The following is a 16,216-nucleotide window of genomic DNA, read 5'->3' as shown; positions in this document are numbered from 1 at the left end:
CCCTTGCCCCAGATATTTCACTGAACTTCTGAAAGATACGGTTTGAAAAGTTTTTATAGACATTAAAAAAACCATAAGCATTTCCAATTTCTGTTTTAGTTACCTTCCTATACTAGCTCACTAGTGGGACAGGCGGGGAGGCATCTCAGGAAGAGAAGGAATGAGAAAAATATGTTGTCCAGTCTCAGGCTCAAGGCTTCCAGGCTCTGAGGATAATCTTGGAGGGGTTATGGCAATATGTGCTTCTGAAATTGCATTATCATTGATAGCCTGCATTTCAGAATAGTTCAGATAACTCACCAGAAGGTGGCCCTCGGATCGATAACAAGTACACTATAGGAATGACCAGACTTCTAAGCTCTTTCCTTGAAGTTCTAATGTTGCAGGAAGAGAGGAAAATGGTAAGATATCAAAGCCAATCTAAACACTATTTTATAGAAGGAAGGATAACGAGGGAAGACATTGAGAGCTGATGATCCAGGGGACACTGGGTGCCAAGTTTTGGATTTGGTCAGGCAACTACTTCAAAGCTGTCTGGATAAATCCTCAGGTGGGCCAGTCAGCCATAATCTAGAGAAGGACGGAGGATGGCTACAACAGCCTCTGATGCTTCTAGTCTACTCACTGCTAAAAAATAGGCTCAAGGGTTGTCTTACTGGCTGTCTTACAGAATCTGAACTTGGGTGAGACAATATTCTTTGTGCCATTGACTTTTAGTAGCTGCATTTGGTTTAACATAATTGTTCTAGCTAATGGTTAGGAACAGAGCCTTTGATCCACCCAAACAAATCTGATTTAAACCTAAACACCGTCACTACAAATTTAGGTTTGTTTCCTTGTTAATTCTACAAGCTCTTTTTCTCATCTTTCAAAGGAAAAATAATAACATCTCCCTCACAGGGTTGTTGCAATGATCAAATGTGATAACCTGATGATGAAGTGCTTGGCACATATCAAAAGATCAATAGTAATCACTGGTAATATTTGCCATCACCACAGTATTAATTAACATAATTACTTATCTGAAATAAAATTTTCCATAGCTTGTTTTAATTGGGATAGTTATTCAAAAGCAAACTTCAAAGAGACTATCATAGTTTGATCATTTGTTGAGTAACACAGTATTTTATAAGGTATGTGAGCACAATGGCAGTTAGTTTTGTCTGCCCCTTGATAAACTCCTGGTTAAATCTGGCAAAGCTCCTGGATGAGGGCCATGCTAGGATTTGACTCCTGCACAGAAATGCTTCTGCTGCAGAAATCATGAAAGTTTTAGAATACTTTCAACCAATGAAGTACATAAAAGAGGTATTCTCTGTTTTGGAGGGAAGAACAAGCACAGGTGGAAAATAAGTGCTTAGCAAATACAGTTGTTGAAAATGTTTAACAGATTAACCACATATTTTTCCTTTAAATCAGAGGAGAAAGATGTTGTTTACTTTAAATGGTAACTGAAATTTGTCATCTAGATTTGGAGGGTCACACTACAGCTGGGGAAAATGACTAGAACCAAGGTGTTTGGCTTTCTCCACTTTTGGGCTAGACTTGGCTTTGCTGAGTGCAACGTTTGAGGATGAAATGCTCCTTCCAGGTCCAAATGCCCCAGTGCCCAGCCTCTGACCACACCCAGGAGGTCTGACAGGGCTTTGGTGGCAGCTACTCTGTTATTGCTATTGTCTGGACACCTACTGGCACAGACTCATTTATCCTAGGGACCTCAACGTTTTATCCCAGGCATCTGGCCTTTTCTGCTCCTTGAGCCTTGCCTCTCTCTCTGACCTCAGAGTCTGTCCCTGCCCTTCTCCCCAGTGTGGTCAGCAACAAGAGCACTTGGGTTTCTCCGCACAGTCTGCGTTATACCATGGACAGAACTGCTTAGCAGTGCTTAGAGTACACACTGTAAAGGAATTTGGGGATATGCTAATGAGGAAGCCTATAACCAGAAGCGGAGAAGATTCACAATCAAATTGCAATAAATCTGCAGAGACTCCTTAAAGAACAAGACACACAGGAAAAGCCTGATTGCTGGAAAAACTGCTTTGCAAATGAGTAGTACGGCTGCTGAATCTTTGAAAAGCCAGTGGTACTTTCAGAGAGACACAACTGCATGCCCTAACCACATATTAGTCAGCCCAAATGACTGGCCGATGAATGATAGTGCCGCATGTGCAATCTCTCTCAGAAGAGTTTCTGGAGGGATTCAGGTTTGAATGCTGATGTGGAAAGTAAATAAAATGTTCCAATTTGCTCTTCTCTCTTCCTCCTCAACCAACTGCCCCTGGCCCATCTCCCAGATTTGTATTCTCCCCTGCTTGCTCTGCCTACATCAACAGCCTTGAACAGAACAGAGTTGCTAAGTGACATACAATTCTATCCCATTTTCATCTTAAAAGACTAAATTAGTATATCAATGAATATCATGTCTGTATGATGATGAATATGACTTATAAGTTAAGATTTTGAGACAAAAGGACATAAAAAGCTAAATAATTTTGAACAAGTTCATATGGATGGTTTAAAGATATCTACCTATACTCCATTAGTTGAATTCATTGAAGATTGTGATGTACCACATTATAATATTTGATGAAAGTTTAAAATAGTGTTTCTTTTCATGAAAATTCACAGGATAACCATGTTTACATGGTAGAGTATTTCTTCATTACTTTTAAAATAACAAAATTTCATTTCTCCTCAGAGTCTCAAATCAGTGATCCAGAGGCATATCAGAATAAGACAGTATTTTATGTTGTACCAGATTAAATTCTGATCTCCTCAATGTGAAATTTAGACTTTGTAAAGGAAGAACAAAGAACTTCTGAGTTGCAGACAGAGTGCTACTTAACTGTTTCTCTTAACTCATTTTGTGGTGAGAAGAAATAGGAATGTTCCAACTTAACAGTTGGCACATGATTTTTTTTTTTTTAAGACTCCTTTTTCTAAAGACTTCTTCTATTTATCTTCAGGCCTAGTTCATAAAGCTTTAATGGGCTTTAGGATTCAATGCAAGGTAACATAAAATCATAGACTCTGAAGGTGGTAAGGATATAAACACACGTTTCTCAGAAGGTTGTGACTTGCCCAAGGTCCCATGAGTGGGTACTGAATTAATGGTCAGGGATTTGCAGATTCAGGTTCTGCACCCTTTCTGGTTCTAAATGAAAAACTAAGGACCAGAGGATGAGGATCCTATTTGGAGGATGATAGAGGTAGACTACACCAAGAATTGATTAGTGACTCCTTAGGCCCAGATCGAAAGAAATTTATTTTGAGAATTGAAGACAATCAAACTGTTCTAGTTTATGGTCAAATTTCACTTTAGTTGGAAGTCACCATAATTCCCCATTTGGCCTCACACCTAAATGCTCAGCTATATGTAAAATGATGCTGGTCTGTTGGGCCTTGTCAGGCCGCTTCTTTCTAGTAAGAAAGAGGTTAGGCTCTAGGGTCAGATCAAGTGCAGATCAATGCAAACTGTTGAACTTCTCTGTTTAATAAACATCTGTTAAACATTTGACCTCTCTCTGTTTAATAAACATCTGTTAAACATTTGACCTCATGCGAGGATTAGCAGGTTGGTATATGAAAAGAGAATACAGGAGAGTGTTGGCACGTATTGAGAGCTCAGTAAGCACTGACTCTTATTTCTTCAGTTTGATGGTCTGGCTTTCAAAAGACTCATCCATTCAGAGTTGAGAGGGGACCTAAAATCTTCTTGTTCAATATCTTTACTTTACAGATCAAAAAACTGAGGTCCAGAGAAAGGAAGTGGCTTCTGAGCTAATATGCAACAGGCCCAGGTCTCCAAATTGCTGTTTTGGGGTGTTTTTTTTACTTTTCTAGCCACCCTCTAAATAAGCCTTTGGTCTTCTTTTGGATAGAAGACTGAATCTGACCATTTCTCACATCCATTGCTCCCACTTGGGTTCAAGATTGAAGCCATCCAAACTTGGGTTCAAGCCATCATAATTACTCTCCTGTATTATTGCAGTAAACTACTAACTGGTCTCCCTGACTCTCCCCTCACCCCCTTCAATCTAGTCTCAACTCAGCAGCTTAGAGTGTTTTTGTTTTTCTCTTTGACAAAGCATTGTGTCCTCTGCTTGCTCACTTCATCTTCTGTTACTCTTGCTCATTCTATTCTGGTTCCCTGGCCCTCCTTATAGTCCCTTGTACATGCCAGGTACTCTCTCAACTCGGGGTTCTACATTTGCTGTTTCCTTTACTTAGAATGCTTTTCACCAGGTATTTGCAAGGTTTGCATTTTCTTCGGATTTTTGTTCAAGCATCACCTTGGTGAATCCTGGCCTGACTATTCTAGTGCAGTTGCAATCATTGGCACTTTCTATTTTCCTTTCCAGCTTCCTCCAGCCATGGCAATCATTACTTATAACATATTGTATATTACTTTCAGTAATTCAGTGTCTACTTTAGAATGCGAACATTATGAGGACACTACTTTTTCACGGCTGTATTCCAATGTCTAGAACACTGTCTGACCCACAGGAGATCCCAGTAAAGGTTGGATGTGTGCATGAATGAGCAGTATGATAACAAGACCTTTGGGATATTCAAAAGTGTATGTTTTCTTAGGGTTTTGTTGTCGTTATGGACTAAACCTTGTTAAAGAGTCCTGCTGTGACATGGGACTTTCCAACACAAGAAAACATACTTTTTTTTTTTACACACAAAATGCTTATTTTTGTATTGCCACAGCTTATCCAACGTACCTATATTTTTCTTGAGTTAATTACTAGAAAGAAAATATCCTATAAAACCAAACCAAACCAAAAACCACTTTCCTAAAACTCTATAAAGAATATATTTTAGTTTTGGTGAATTGGAAAAAACACAATTGTCTCCTTTCTTTTTTCTGGGTTCCTAGAGAAATCTCAAAGGAAAAAAAAAAAAACGTAGACAGGAGGTCAGCACTCATGAATCAGATTTCATCTTGATAGGCTTTTTATAGGCCTGTAACAAAGTGAAGCCCTGGAAATTGTGTTAGGTAATGGGGATTCTGACAGACCCTTTAAGTACGTGCAGCTAGGAGGTGCTGCTATAATTCTGCTGCTTCAGATGAAAATTCCAAGTGTTTTCATTAGGTACAACAGCTGTTTCTATTACAGATAACAGATCTCAGAGGTGGGGATGCTGATATCAACTTCTAGTGGGCTCAGAACACAGTGTAGCTTGTACAATTAGGTTTTTTTAATTATTTTTTTCTGCACACGCAAATTAACTCTGTAGCAGTAAAAGGAAATTACTTACTTGCTACCGGAATTGTCTGAAAGTGATATGATCATCCTTTGTAGAGCCGCATTAACCAAATTAAAAGCCCTTGGGAAAAATTTGGCACCCTGTTCCTTCCCATTCACATCTTCCTAAAGACCTCTCAGGAGCTTCCATTTAGAAAGCTAGGATCATTACCAGGGCTTTTAATTTGGAAAGACTGGCTGCTCACCAGTGAGACTTTCTAGACACCTAATGGTTGGGTAGTGTGGCTTTGCAATGTTCCAGCTTCAGATGCCTTGACTTTACTATTCTGACTTCTTCTCACTTGCAGGTGTTCTCCTGCACAAGACAGAGATCCAAAGCTCTGCTGCTGGAGCTTGTCTCCAAGATCAATGTTATCATTTCATTCTCTTTATGAATGCACATATCTCCTTGGAGAAACGGAACCTATTCCTTCAACCCTGTGAAGCTGGACTGGTTTGTAACTATTTTGACCAGTAGAATATGGCAGAAGTCCTGGGCCTAACCTTTAAGAGGACTGGTGGTTTCTATTTCCTTTCTTCTTGAAATAGTTCCTTTTGGAACCCAACTGTTTAAAGCCTAATTCACATGAAGAGTCCGCATGCAGGCACTCCAGTCAGCTGTCTCAGTTGACTGATGTCATTTGTCAACCATATGAGTGAACCATGTTGTAGTCTAGTACATCTTAGCCTTCAGAATACGGCAGCCCCCGGCATAGCAGCGACCTGACTGAACTGAATGAGAGACACTGAGCAAGAACCACCTAGACAAGTCTGGTCAATGCACAGAATTGAGATATAGTACTGGGTTATTGTTCTAAACCATTATATCTGGGGTGATATATAACAACAATAAATAACTGCATTAGGGGCAAAGTGGGAAGCCACGGGCTAAGCATTCCTATGAGTGTGGACATCAAAACCTAGCTTAGTGTCAGGTGGAATTGGTGATTGTCTATGAGATGGAGACAGGTAGGGACGAATGTTAATTTTTCTTCCATCTTCTTGGCTGCTCCTTGGAATTTCACAATTGGACTGTTGCTGTGTTATCACTGGGATTTGTGAATACAAATATGTAGTTTGTACAAATGTAAATATTTCTGGGATGGATAATGCTATAAACCAGGGTACAGCAAATTTTTTTCAATGTAGGGTCAGGCAGTAAATATTTTAGTTTTTTACGGTCTCCATAGCAATTAATCAACTTGGCCGAGGTGACACAGATGATATATAAATGAGTGACAGGGCTGTGTGCCATAAACTGTATTTATAAAAATAGGTGATTGGCTGGTTTTCACCTGTGGGCTGTAGTTTACTGACCCTATGCTAAAAAATTATTTCTATAAACAACAGAGGTATTTGGTTATATTGCTTGAATCTCATCAGAATTGGATTTGATTCACCTCTAGCTCCAGTTCCTCTTGCCATTTCCTCTGAGACCCCTTTGTAGGGCTCTCTTCCTAAGTTTGAAATGTGCTCCTCAAGGTTCTCTTCTCTTCTTATTCAATGTTCTTTCTCTGTCATCTCAACTTCTCGAATGATTTCAGTTAGTATCAGTTTGCCAACAACCAAGAAATCTCTCTTGATTCAGTTTTTTATCTAGAACTCCAGACTCCTGTACATCCTCCTGGATGTCTTTCCAGCATCCTGAGTTCAACACACTTATGTGCCAGTTACTAGCTTATAGCCTCTTAACTCCAAACCCACCCTTCTATGATTAGCTCTGTTATGCTGGGAGCTGGAACTCTGCAAACCCCATCTCTGTTTTGCCAGCTGTTAGTCTCTGTCAATAGGAGGTGTTAGAGGGATATTGCAATGCCAAAGGGGAAAGCAGGGACTTGCTGATCTCCTGTCTGCTGGGGGTTCCTGCGAGCATCATTTTAGCAAGGCTTCTTTGCCCCAGAAAGTTATGCTTTCTTCTGTAGTAGCCGTTGAATCTAGTTTTTCCAAAAGTTGCAGAATTACCTCCATTATAACTGCCTCCTCACTCCCGCCACCTTTCCTCCCATCAGCCCCAGTCAGTTAGTGGCCCCTCCTCCGAAGCCTGGATCTCAACCCTTCAGGATTCCTCCTCCAAGCTTGGAGATAATAGCACCAGTTGAGCAGGGCCTCTTTTTTTTTTTTTTTTTTTTTAAGATTTTTTATTTATTTGACAGAGAGAGACACAGTGAGAGGAGGAACACAAGAGGGAGAAGCAGGCTTCCCGCTGAGCAGGGAGCCCAATGTGGGGCTTGATCCCACGACCTTGGGATCATGACCCCAGCTGAAGGCAGGCGCCCAATGACTGGGCCACTCAGGCACCCCTAGCAGTGCCTCTTAGAGGGAGGTCTGAGTTTTGGTCCACAGGGTGGTTCCTGCTTCAAGTTTCCAAGTTTTAATAATTCCAGTCTCTTCTATTTGATTTCCCAGCCCTAATGGGTGGTTGCCGCTCCCTTTAATTGCTTCTTCTGTGCTAAATTATTGCTCTCCTTTGCTTTTTCAGTTACTGAGTTAACAATGTTTTACCTAGTGGACCATTCTTTATATTACATTCCCTTTCAAATATCTGCATTGGTTTCTGTCTCCTGACTGGACTCTGAATTTATATTCTCAGCCCAAAGCTACCCCCCTCCTTTAAAAAAAAAAATCTTATCTATTTATTTGACCCAGAGAGAGAGAGAGAAAGATCATAAGCAGGAGGAGCAGCAGAGGGAGAGAGAGAAGCAGGCTCCCTGTGGGGCTGGATCCCAGGATCCCGGGATCATGATCTGAGCTGAAGTCAGCCGCCTAACCAAAGGAGCCACCCAGGCACCCACCAAAGCTACATTTCTGAAGTGCATTCTTCCTTAGTAAATGGCACCAGCAAACCTCTCCCCATGCCCTGCCCAGTGGCTCAAGCCCAATGTCTGGGCATTGTTCTAACTTATTCTGTTCTCTAAACTCCCTTATGCAATCAGTGAACAAGGCCTATAGATTTGGCTCCCTGCACATTCCTTCTAACTGTCGCTTCTTTCCATCTGTACACCCACCACCACAGATCAAGCCACCACCTTATAACTGACCTTTCCATGTTTTTTGTAGTTCCTCAATCTGTTCTCCCACTGTAGCCCTAGAGATGTATCAAAAAACACTTTACAGATAAATACTCTCTGAAACACTCTGGATCCTTAGCATAATTTATCAGTCTTTCTGTGATTTGACTTCTGCTTCTGCACTTCATTTTGAAACATGTTCCTTGCTCCTTCATTAGTTTTTCTCCCTTTATTGGTTTTCAAATTTGCCATGCTTTCTTTACACTCTTGGTACAAACTCTGCCCTCTCTGTAGAAATCTGTTTTTACCTGGACAGCTACTACATATCCTTAAAATGTTGTATTAGTATCACTTTCTCAGAGATGGCTTCTCTCTCTCTCTCTTTTAAGATTTATTTGAGAAAGAGAGCATGCACAAGCAAAAGTTGTGGGGAGACTACAGAGGGAGAGCGAGAGGGAGAAACAGACTCCCCGCTGAGCAGAGAGCCTGATGTGGGGCTCAATCCCAGGATCCTGGGATCATGAGTTGAAGGCAGATGTTTAACTCACTGAGCCACCTAGGAGCCCTTCCAAAATGACTTTTCTGACCTCTCAGACCATATTATACTCCCCTATTTGTTTCTACAGATTATTGCACATCTACTTTTTAACTATAATATTCGGTAAACTTGTAGCTGTGTACTTGCCTTCTTTCCTAGATGGTAAAGGCCACGTAGGCAGGGGTTGTGTTTGTATTGTCCAGCACAATATTCACAACACCCAGTGTTCCTTCCAGCACAGTAGACAGTCAACAGAAATATCATTTCTGTTCTATGCATTTATGATAGGGCCTCTGAACTGATTACAGAAGACACCCAGTCCCTCAGATGCACTAGAATCCATCATGGCTGACTGTTACCTCTTAAACTGGAGTTTCCTTTGGTTTGCTCTTCTCATATCTGACACCAGTTCTCCCTTTATGGGTTCTGAAAATGATTGGATGAGACTGAATAGGGAGTAGACTGACTACAATTTATTGCCTTTAACTGGACTGGAGACTCAACATATTCCCTTCTACGTTATCGAAGAGCTCTGTAGTATCCCATGAGTCTTCCGAGTACCTGGTACTAGGTGCAGCTCTGTGCTTGTTATATTTAACTGAGGTAGCCAATGAAGGGAGGGTTTTCTACCTCTAACAACCAGTATGTTACTCCTTCACCCAAGACATCAATGTGCTATTTTCTTTGTAGTTCCCTGAAATGTAGCCATTACTCCTCAAGTGGGGAAAGTGTTGGGGGGGGGTGTTGAACTAAAACATAGATGAGAGGGCTTTAAAAAAGTCTATATTAACCAATAACAAAGCAGATAATGAAAATAGAATATGAAAATGAACATAAGAAGACCCATGAAAGCATATGACCACAATCTGTTGGAGAAACAGACTCGAGGAAACATTATATAAATCCATTTTGATTCTGGTTATACTTCCAGGGAGATAGCTGCATTTATTTAAAAAAGAAAACAAACAATAAAAGAACCTGAAGAGCTCTCTTTTCTTTTTATCTTCTAAACAGATTTGACCCAAGATGGATATTTTCTTTGAGAATAATATATCTTTTCCCTTCAGCTGAAAGTTTTACCTTTTGGATTGTATTCCACACACGTTCTTTATCGTTTCTTCTTCCTTCAAGGGTGTCCATAGCATCTGCCATTAGTGACTGCAGCTGTGGCACCAAGATAAAAATTATCAGTGTGGAATTCACACAGAAATAACTTCTCTAAATACACAGATTAAAACCTAATTAAAAAATCATTTGTACGCTGATGATTTTATTACTCATCTTTCCGACAATGAACACTGCCACCTCGTCTTTGCTTCAGTCATTACCAAGTATTATTGCAGATATAAAATATTATAACAATGAAAAGATTCTTCTTGAAAATTTGTAGAAAACATATAGGTTTTAATGTAGTAAGTGTTGATGTTTTGTAAAAAAACAGATTCGGATTGTAAAGAATGAAGGCAGTAGTTAATTCACTCAGGAAATGGCATGTAGTACATGAACACATTTTAGTATTTTCTCCTGAGGCTAATGTATCATTATTCGAGGCATCATGCAAAAGCTCACCCGAGGACAATACTAAAATTGCGCTGTTTTATTGCCTTCTAAAGGATGTTAGCTCATTTAAAGTCTTTTACTATTCTTTTATTTTCTAAAATTTCAAAATAACCAAGTTGCCTTTTTCAAAGGCAAGTTTAGAAAATTCCACCCTTTGCCCAAAATTGCCACATTCCAAGTTAAAACAATCCCATGTACATGCTGCGTATGTGGCTGCAAAGTAATGAAACTGCATCAAGCCATGTGATGATCAAAACTGAAAAAGAAAGTTCTCTAAAAAAAGAACAAATGCCAACTCAGTTCACTGTGGCATCAGAGTGTGAACTCTCAGATGATCTCTCTCTACGTTAGATATTGCAGAGCTTAAGCAGGAAGGTGGAGGGTTGAGTCACTCAAGACTCTTCTACTGAGCAGTCCTTGTTTATGTAGCACCAGAGGTGATATTACTAGGATTTATTTTCCTAGGTTAACCTGCGCTTGGAAGTTGGAAAGTAAAATCTATTACTTAAGGTGATGAAATCTTGCAAGATATGTGATTTTTAAGTATTTGGCCTATACATATAAATCCATAGACATTAATTTTTTTTCTAGTAGGCATAAAAATTATGAAAATATTCCATGAATCTATTTTCCAAGGTTTTAGATAGTGAGCTATTACACTAACATGTGAGTAAAACATGTCAATAATGCTAGTTTGATGCTCTTTGTCTATATTTAGAAATATAAGTTATTTCCAGAGTGGGGGAAAAAGCTGCAGATAAGTGGTTGAAAAACCTAAGTGCAGGAAACTCCCCTGTATTTTTTCATTTAAATCTTGAATGTGCTTTTCAGGAAGACAGGATCAACAGTGTGCCAGCTTCTTAAATTAACATTTTCTTTGCTTCCTCTTATCTCAGAGGAGCATTAATCATCTAAAATTGGCTATAATATGCACTTTGAAAACTCCATACTTACTGCATTCCTGAATGTCTTATGAGTGGTAGGATAAACACTTAGCCTTTTAGAAGGTGTTCCACTGCACAGAACCATAAAGGTTTAGAAAGTATTCTTGCCAGTTTTGACTTTGTAATTCCCTGATTAATAGACTTTTCCTCACCCCATAGTTTCAAACTTTAGTATGCATAATTTTATTATTTGGCGAGTCAGACCACTTTATATACTGACTCTGAATATCACTACATATTTAATACCCTTTTACAGGGTCAGATGAACATTATAAATGTTGGCAGTTAATTTCTTGATGGATTAATTTGTTACAACTTTAAAAGCTCCAAGAGGGAGGGTTGCTTTATTTATCTGAAAATTACAGGTGATCAGTTTGGGTTGATCTCATCCCTGCTATGTGAATTCAATTCAGGTCTATAATTAGTTTTGGCTACCTTCAATTAAAGCCTCAAAGTAAAGAGCCCTTCCCTATAAACCATTAGGATCTCCATATATAGTAAATTTTACCTATCCTCAAATGGCCCTCACAGGGGTTAGTAATAGTTTTACAAATGAGGAGCAATTATTCCTAAGATTATTGTTAGAATATACACATCTATTTGAAGATTGTTTCTCCAAGATATTCCTTCAACTAATTTTTGACTGGCTCTGTGTTTTCTGAGTTCATTCGTCAATTTAGTTAAAAAAAATCATTTGACTAACTACATTTTCCTTTCCAATGAAACAACTGTTTTATCTAAATGGACCAGTGTGGGGGCGCCTGGATGGCTCAGTCAATTGTGTCTGACTTTGATCCCAGCTCAGGTCCTGGGATCACACCCTGTATCAGGCTTCATGTTCAGTGGGGAGTCTGCTTGAGGATGCTCTCTCCCTGCCTCTTTGCCCCTCACCCGGCTTGTGCTCCCTCTTTCTAAATAAATCTTAAAAAAGAAATGTACCAGTGTGAATGTGTGTGTGTGTTGCACTGCCAACATATGTATGAAACTAGAAATGAATAAGAAAACTCTAAAGACTATTTTGCAGGGTTGGTCTTTATATAGCGATTACTCTTGTCCTCTCACTTTCCCTTTCAAGAAAATTATATATTAACATAACTTGGAGTTTAAGAAATAATTTATTATAATTATACTTTTTTTAAAACAAAAAGCCTGATCCACGATATGAATAATCAGCCCTTTTCCATGTTTTTACCATCACAAAATTCTTGCTATAAAAATGGAAGTTAGTTGATGAGAGCAAATAAAAGACAGAAACACCTTTCTACATTTTCTAGTTTCTTTATTAAAATGTCTCAGGAGGGTTGGGCAGTTTTCCCTCAGACTACATTGATTCTCACAGTTTTTTTTCTTTTCAGAACATATCACTCTTCTGTTAGCCCAGGGCCCATGAAATCCTTAAACAAAGAAAAACACTTACCAATTCTGCCTCCTGTTGACTGATGTCCTGTAGATAGGGAATGGTTGCTAGCTCCGCCATGGCTTGATTGATCACTTGGGACTGCTCCTTTACTCTCTGCAGTCCACTGAGGAGGCTGGCGTATTGCAACTTCTCCATCACACCTGAGCACCCGTGGAAACTCCCCTAGTCTCCCAGTAAAAGGAAGTGTTTTAGAACAAAATCACAGACATAGACCTCTCCCCGGGGATTGAAGTCAGATATTATTGCGATATGTTTACATCCTTTGAAGCAATAAGTACTGAGCACAAATAAATGTTTGTTTCCATTATTTTTGAGAATCATCTGTACCCTGCCTTCATGTAGATGAATGTATATAAAAGGGAATTCTTTGCAAGACTGTTCAGAAAGATTTGCAGGTGGCCCTGCATAAGGAACCTGGGCTAAGGGGGAGAGAGGGGACTGAAATTGAACATGCATTCCATTCCACTCTCCTAGTAGGGATCCCACAAAGGTGTGTTTGTTTAAAGAGGGGGACTTTATCTATGTCACCAAAGCATCACAGGAGCTAAGAGTTGCCTACTATCTTGTTTCCTTTCTTTTCTCTTTTTTTTCCTTTTTTCCTTCCCTCTCTTTTCTTTTCTTTCTTTCTTTCTTTTTTTCTTTCCTTCCTGTTTTATTTATTTGTCAGAGAGAGGGAGAGAATGCAAGTACAAGCAGGGGGAGAGACAGGCAGAAGGAGAAGCAGACTCCCCACTGAGCAGGGAGCCTGCTGTGGGGACTCCATCCCATGACCCTGGGATCATGACCTGAGCCGAAGGCAGATGCTTAACTGACTGAGCCTCCCAGGTGTCCCTCTAACTTATTTCTATAAGATAATATTCTCTATGAAAGTTAAATCATGAAAAACGTTGTGTAGTTGAATTCTGTCTACCCCAATGGCTTACATTGGATCTCCAGCTCTTCTTTCATCTTTAGTTTTCACTGGATGGCCTTAGATTCTGGTTTCCCTCCTTGAGGTATTAGAGCACTTGATTCTGGTTCCTTGAACCATCCCAACAACTGATAAAATCCATCTTGAAATAGGCTACTGTGTACATTTGTAGAGACCACCACCCCCTATAGTATTTTGGGATTTTTTTAAAAAAAGATTTTATTTGTCAGAGAGAGATAGAGAGCACAAGCAGGGGGAGTGGCAGGCAGAAGATGAAAACAGACTCCCTGCTGAGCAAGGAGCCCTGTTGTGGGACTTGATCCTGGGACCCTGGGATCATGACCTGAGCCGAAGGCAGATGCTTAATTTACTTATCCACCTAGGCACCTTATTTTGGGCTTTCTAACAATGCGGGATACCTTTGGTAAGATGGCCCAGCTATGTGTTTTTCTACTGCCAGCCATAAAAGAGGAGACATGACCTTCTCTAAAAATTTTAATACAAACTGTCATGCTTAATGTAAAGTTTATCACAAAATTCTCATTTATATTGGGGAAAGGGGGGCATAAAGTTTATCTAAGGGTTAACAGAAAAGCTTTGGGTTTCTGCCGTGTTTGTTGGGTGATAAGAAGTGGGAAGTCACAGGAGGATTTAATTTGTCAATTGCATTCTGCATCCTGGAACCAGAAGAGAAAGTCTGGTTGACCAGTGTTCCTTTATCATAGGGTTCCTCCTGGACCACCTGGACCAGAATCATGAGGTTTTGTGAACTAGGCAGAGTCCTGGGCCTTACTGGGTGAATCACCTATTTCTTGATATGTGGTCCTAGAAACATTAATTTTAGCTAGGTGCCCTCCTACCCCCAATCTTCTAATATTTCAAACAGAAGTTGAACAAACTGCCATCTGAAAGGCTAGTATCTGAACAAGGACTATTTTAGTCTGTGTATGCTTATAAAACAGATTTTTCTCCCCAGACATTAGAGAAGGCAGACATGATTTTTTCTTCTTCAAAGAAAATCTCTTCTAAAGAGAAAAATTATTAGAAGCTAACATTACTAAAGAGCATCTGAATTTCAACTTGAATTTGCAAAGCAGTTCCTTCTGAAATGTCATACTCATATTTTGGCACTTTTCTAGAATCTTGGTAATACCGAATGATTGAGCACCATTACGTTGTATTTGCTGTGTGTCTCTCTAACACCTATCTGTATCACTTGAATAATGTCCTTCTATCCCTGCTAATTTGTTCTTTATGATTAATCATTTATCTGAAAACCTATAAACCTATAGGAGAGATGACTGCAAATCGTGGAATTGGGATCCCTTCTTTGACTTGACAAAATAGCTAGCCTACCCATTCAGTTTAAACATGCAGCTAAACAATGGGATACTGTCAAATAGAGAAAAGCAAGTTGCAGGAGAAACCGTTTTCTTTCTGAAGAAAAATTGCTTGCTTTGTTCTTCTTTAAAATAAACAATGGGGCTCCTTGTAGGAAAGTAGTGTAGTGACTCAACTCCAAAGAGCAGAAACAACAGCAGTCTGCTAGGGAACATAATCTATCAGTGTAATTTTCCAAAACATCAGGAAAATAAAAATAGTGGAAGGCAATGGTGCTTTGTTAGCTAGATTGTTGGATGCATAACAAAACAGGAAGTGCTCCATGCGAATCAGATACCAAGGACAGAACATAGTTGACTGCTAATAGTCACCTATCCTCCTCCTCTCCTAAAGCCAATGCAGTTTTTGGGAAACGATGCAGTTTTTCATCAGGAAACTAATAAATTAATATTTTACCTATACATGATGGGGGTCTTTGAGAGACAAAGTGAAAAAGAGATACAAATTGCCATCTAAAGCCAGGCAGAATGTTTTAATGCTGTTGCTTTAAGAAAATAAAGGAAATAACAAGGGATGAAGTAGCTTAAACGTGTAATGCTACCAGGAGCTAAATCTAAAGGAGAAGTAGTCCTTCCCCCACCCCACCCATGAGACTTCAGGAATGATCAAAGGGGTCTTTAACTGCTGGAGAGAGGGTAATAAAGTGGCCAAGATTGAAACTAAAACCTCACACAGGTATAATGAAGGTTAGGTAAATAGCAAGCTTAAATGAAGACTTCAGTCAGAGAATTGCCTACCTGTAATAGCAGGTATGGTTAAATGTTTGGCAGGTAAGTGATACTACATAATACCACCAGAAAGCAGAGCCCAAGTTTTTGGGCTGTAATTCCATTTGACATACATATAGAAACATTAATTGCCAAAAAGGGACAGAAAACGCATATTACTGTTCATTTCAAATGTGTATATGTAAACATTTTTTTATGCTTCACTTAGAGGAAATTAAAAGTAAAATTAATGAGGTATTAAAAACATGGTTAGGTCATTTTTTGGCAAGTCAGCCTGTGAAGAAGGCTTCATGCACGGCAAGAGATTTTATTATTTTAACTCTTTAACATTTAGCCCAGGAAGCACAGTACATAAGGTTTGAAACTGACAGCAGCCAATAAAGTTAATGAATGGAAAAGCACAGTGGCATCGGGTAGCACATGAAATCATTAGGACAAGGATCCAGAGAAGA

The 16,216-nt window shown here is 39.4% G+C and overlaps 1 protein-coding gene across 1 annotated transcript in view; it reads right to left on the bottom strand.

The window, feature by feature from the left end:
• SPATA16 (spermatogenesis associated 16) overlaps positions 1-16,216 on the bottom strand; it is a 222,489-nt gene that overhangs the window by 27,739 nt on the left and 178,534 nt on the right. The window contains exons 8-9 of the mRNA XM_059388053.1: positions 12,723-12,887; positions 9,882-9,965 (exon numbers count right to left, since the gene is read on the bottom strand). Of these exons, the coding sequence (XP_059244036.1) occupies positions 9,882-9,965; positions 12,723-12,887 (249 nt within the window). The remainder of the gene's footprint in view (positions 1-9,881; positions 9,966-12,722; positions 12,888-16,216) is intronic.

The sequence above is a fragment of the Mustela nigripes genome, chromosome 2 (genome assembly GCF_022355385.1).
Source record: "Mustela nigripes isolate SB6536 chromosome 2, MUSNIG.SB6536, whole genome shotgun sequence".
Lineage (NCBI taxonomy): Eukaryota > Metazoa > Chordata > Mammalia > Carnivora > Mustelidae > Mustela > Mustela nigripes.
This window is presented reverse-complemented; position numbering and strand designations above follow the sequence as displayed.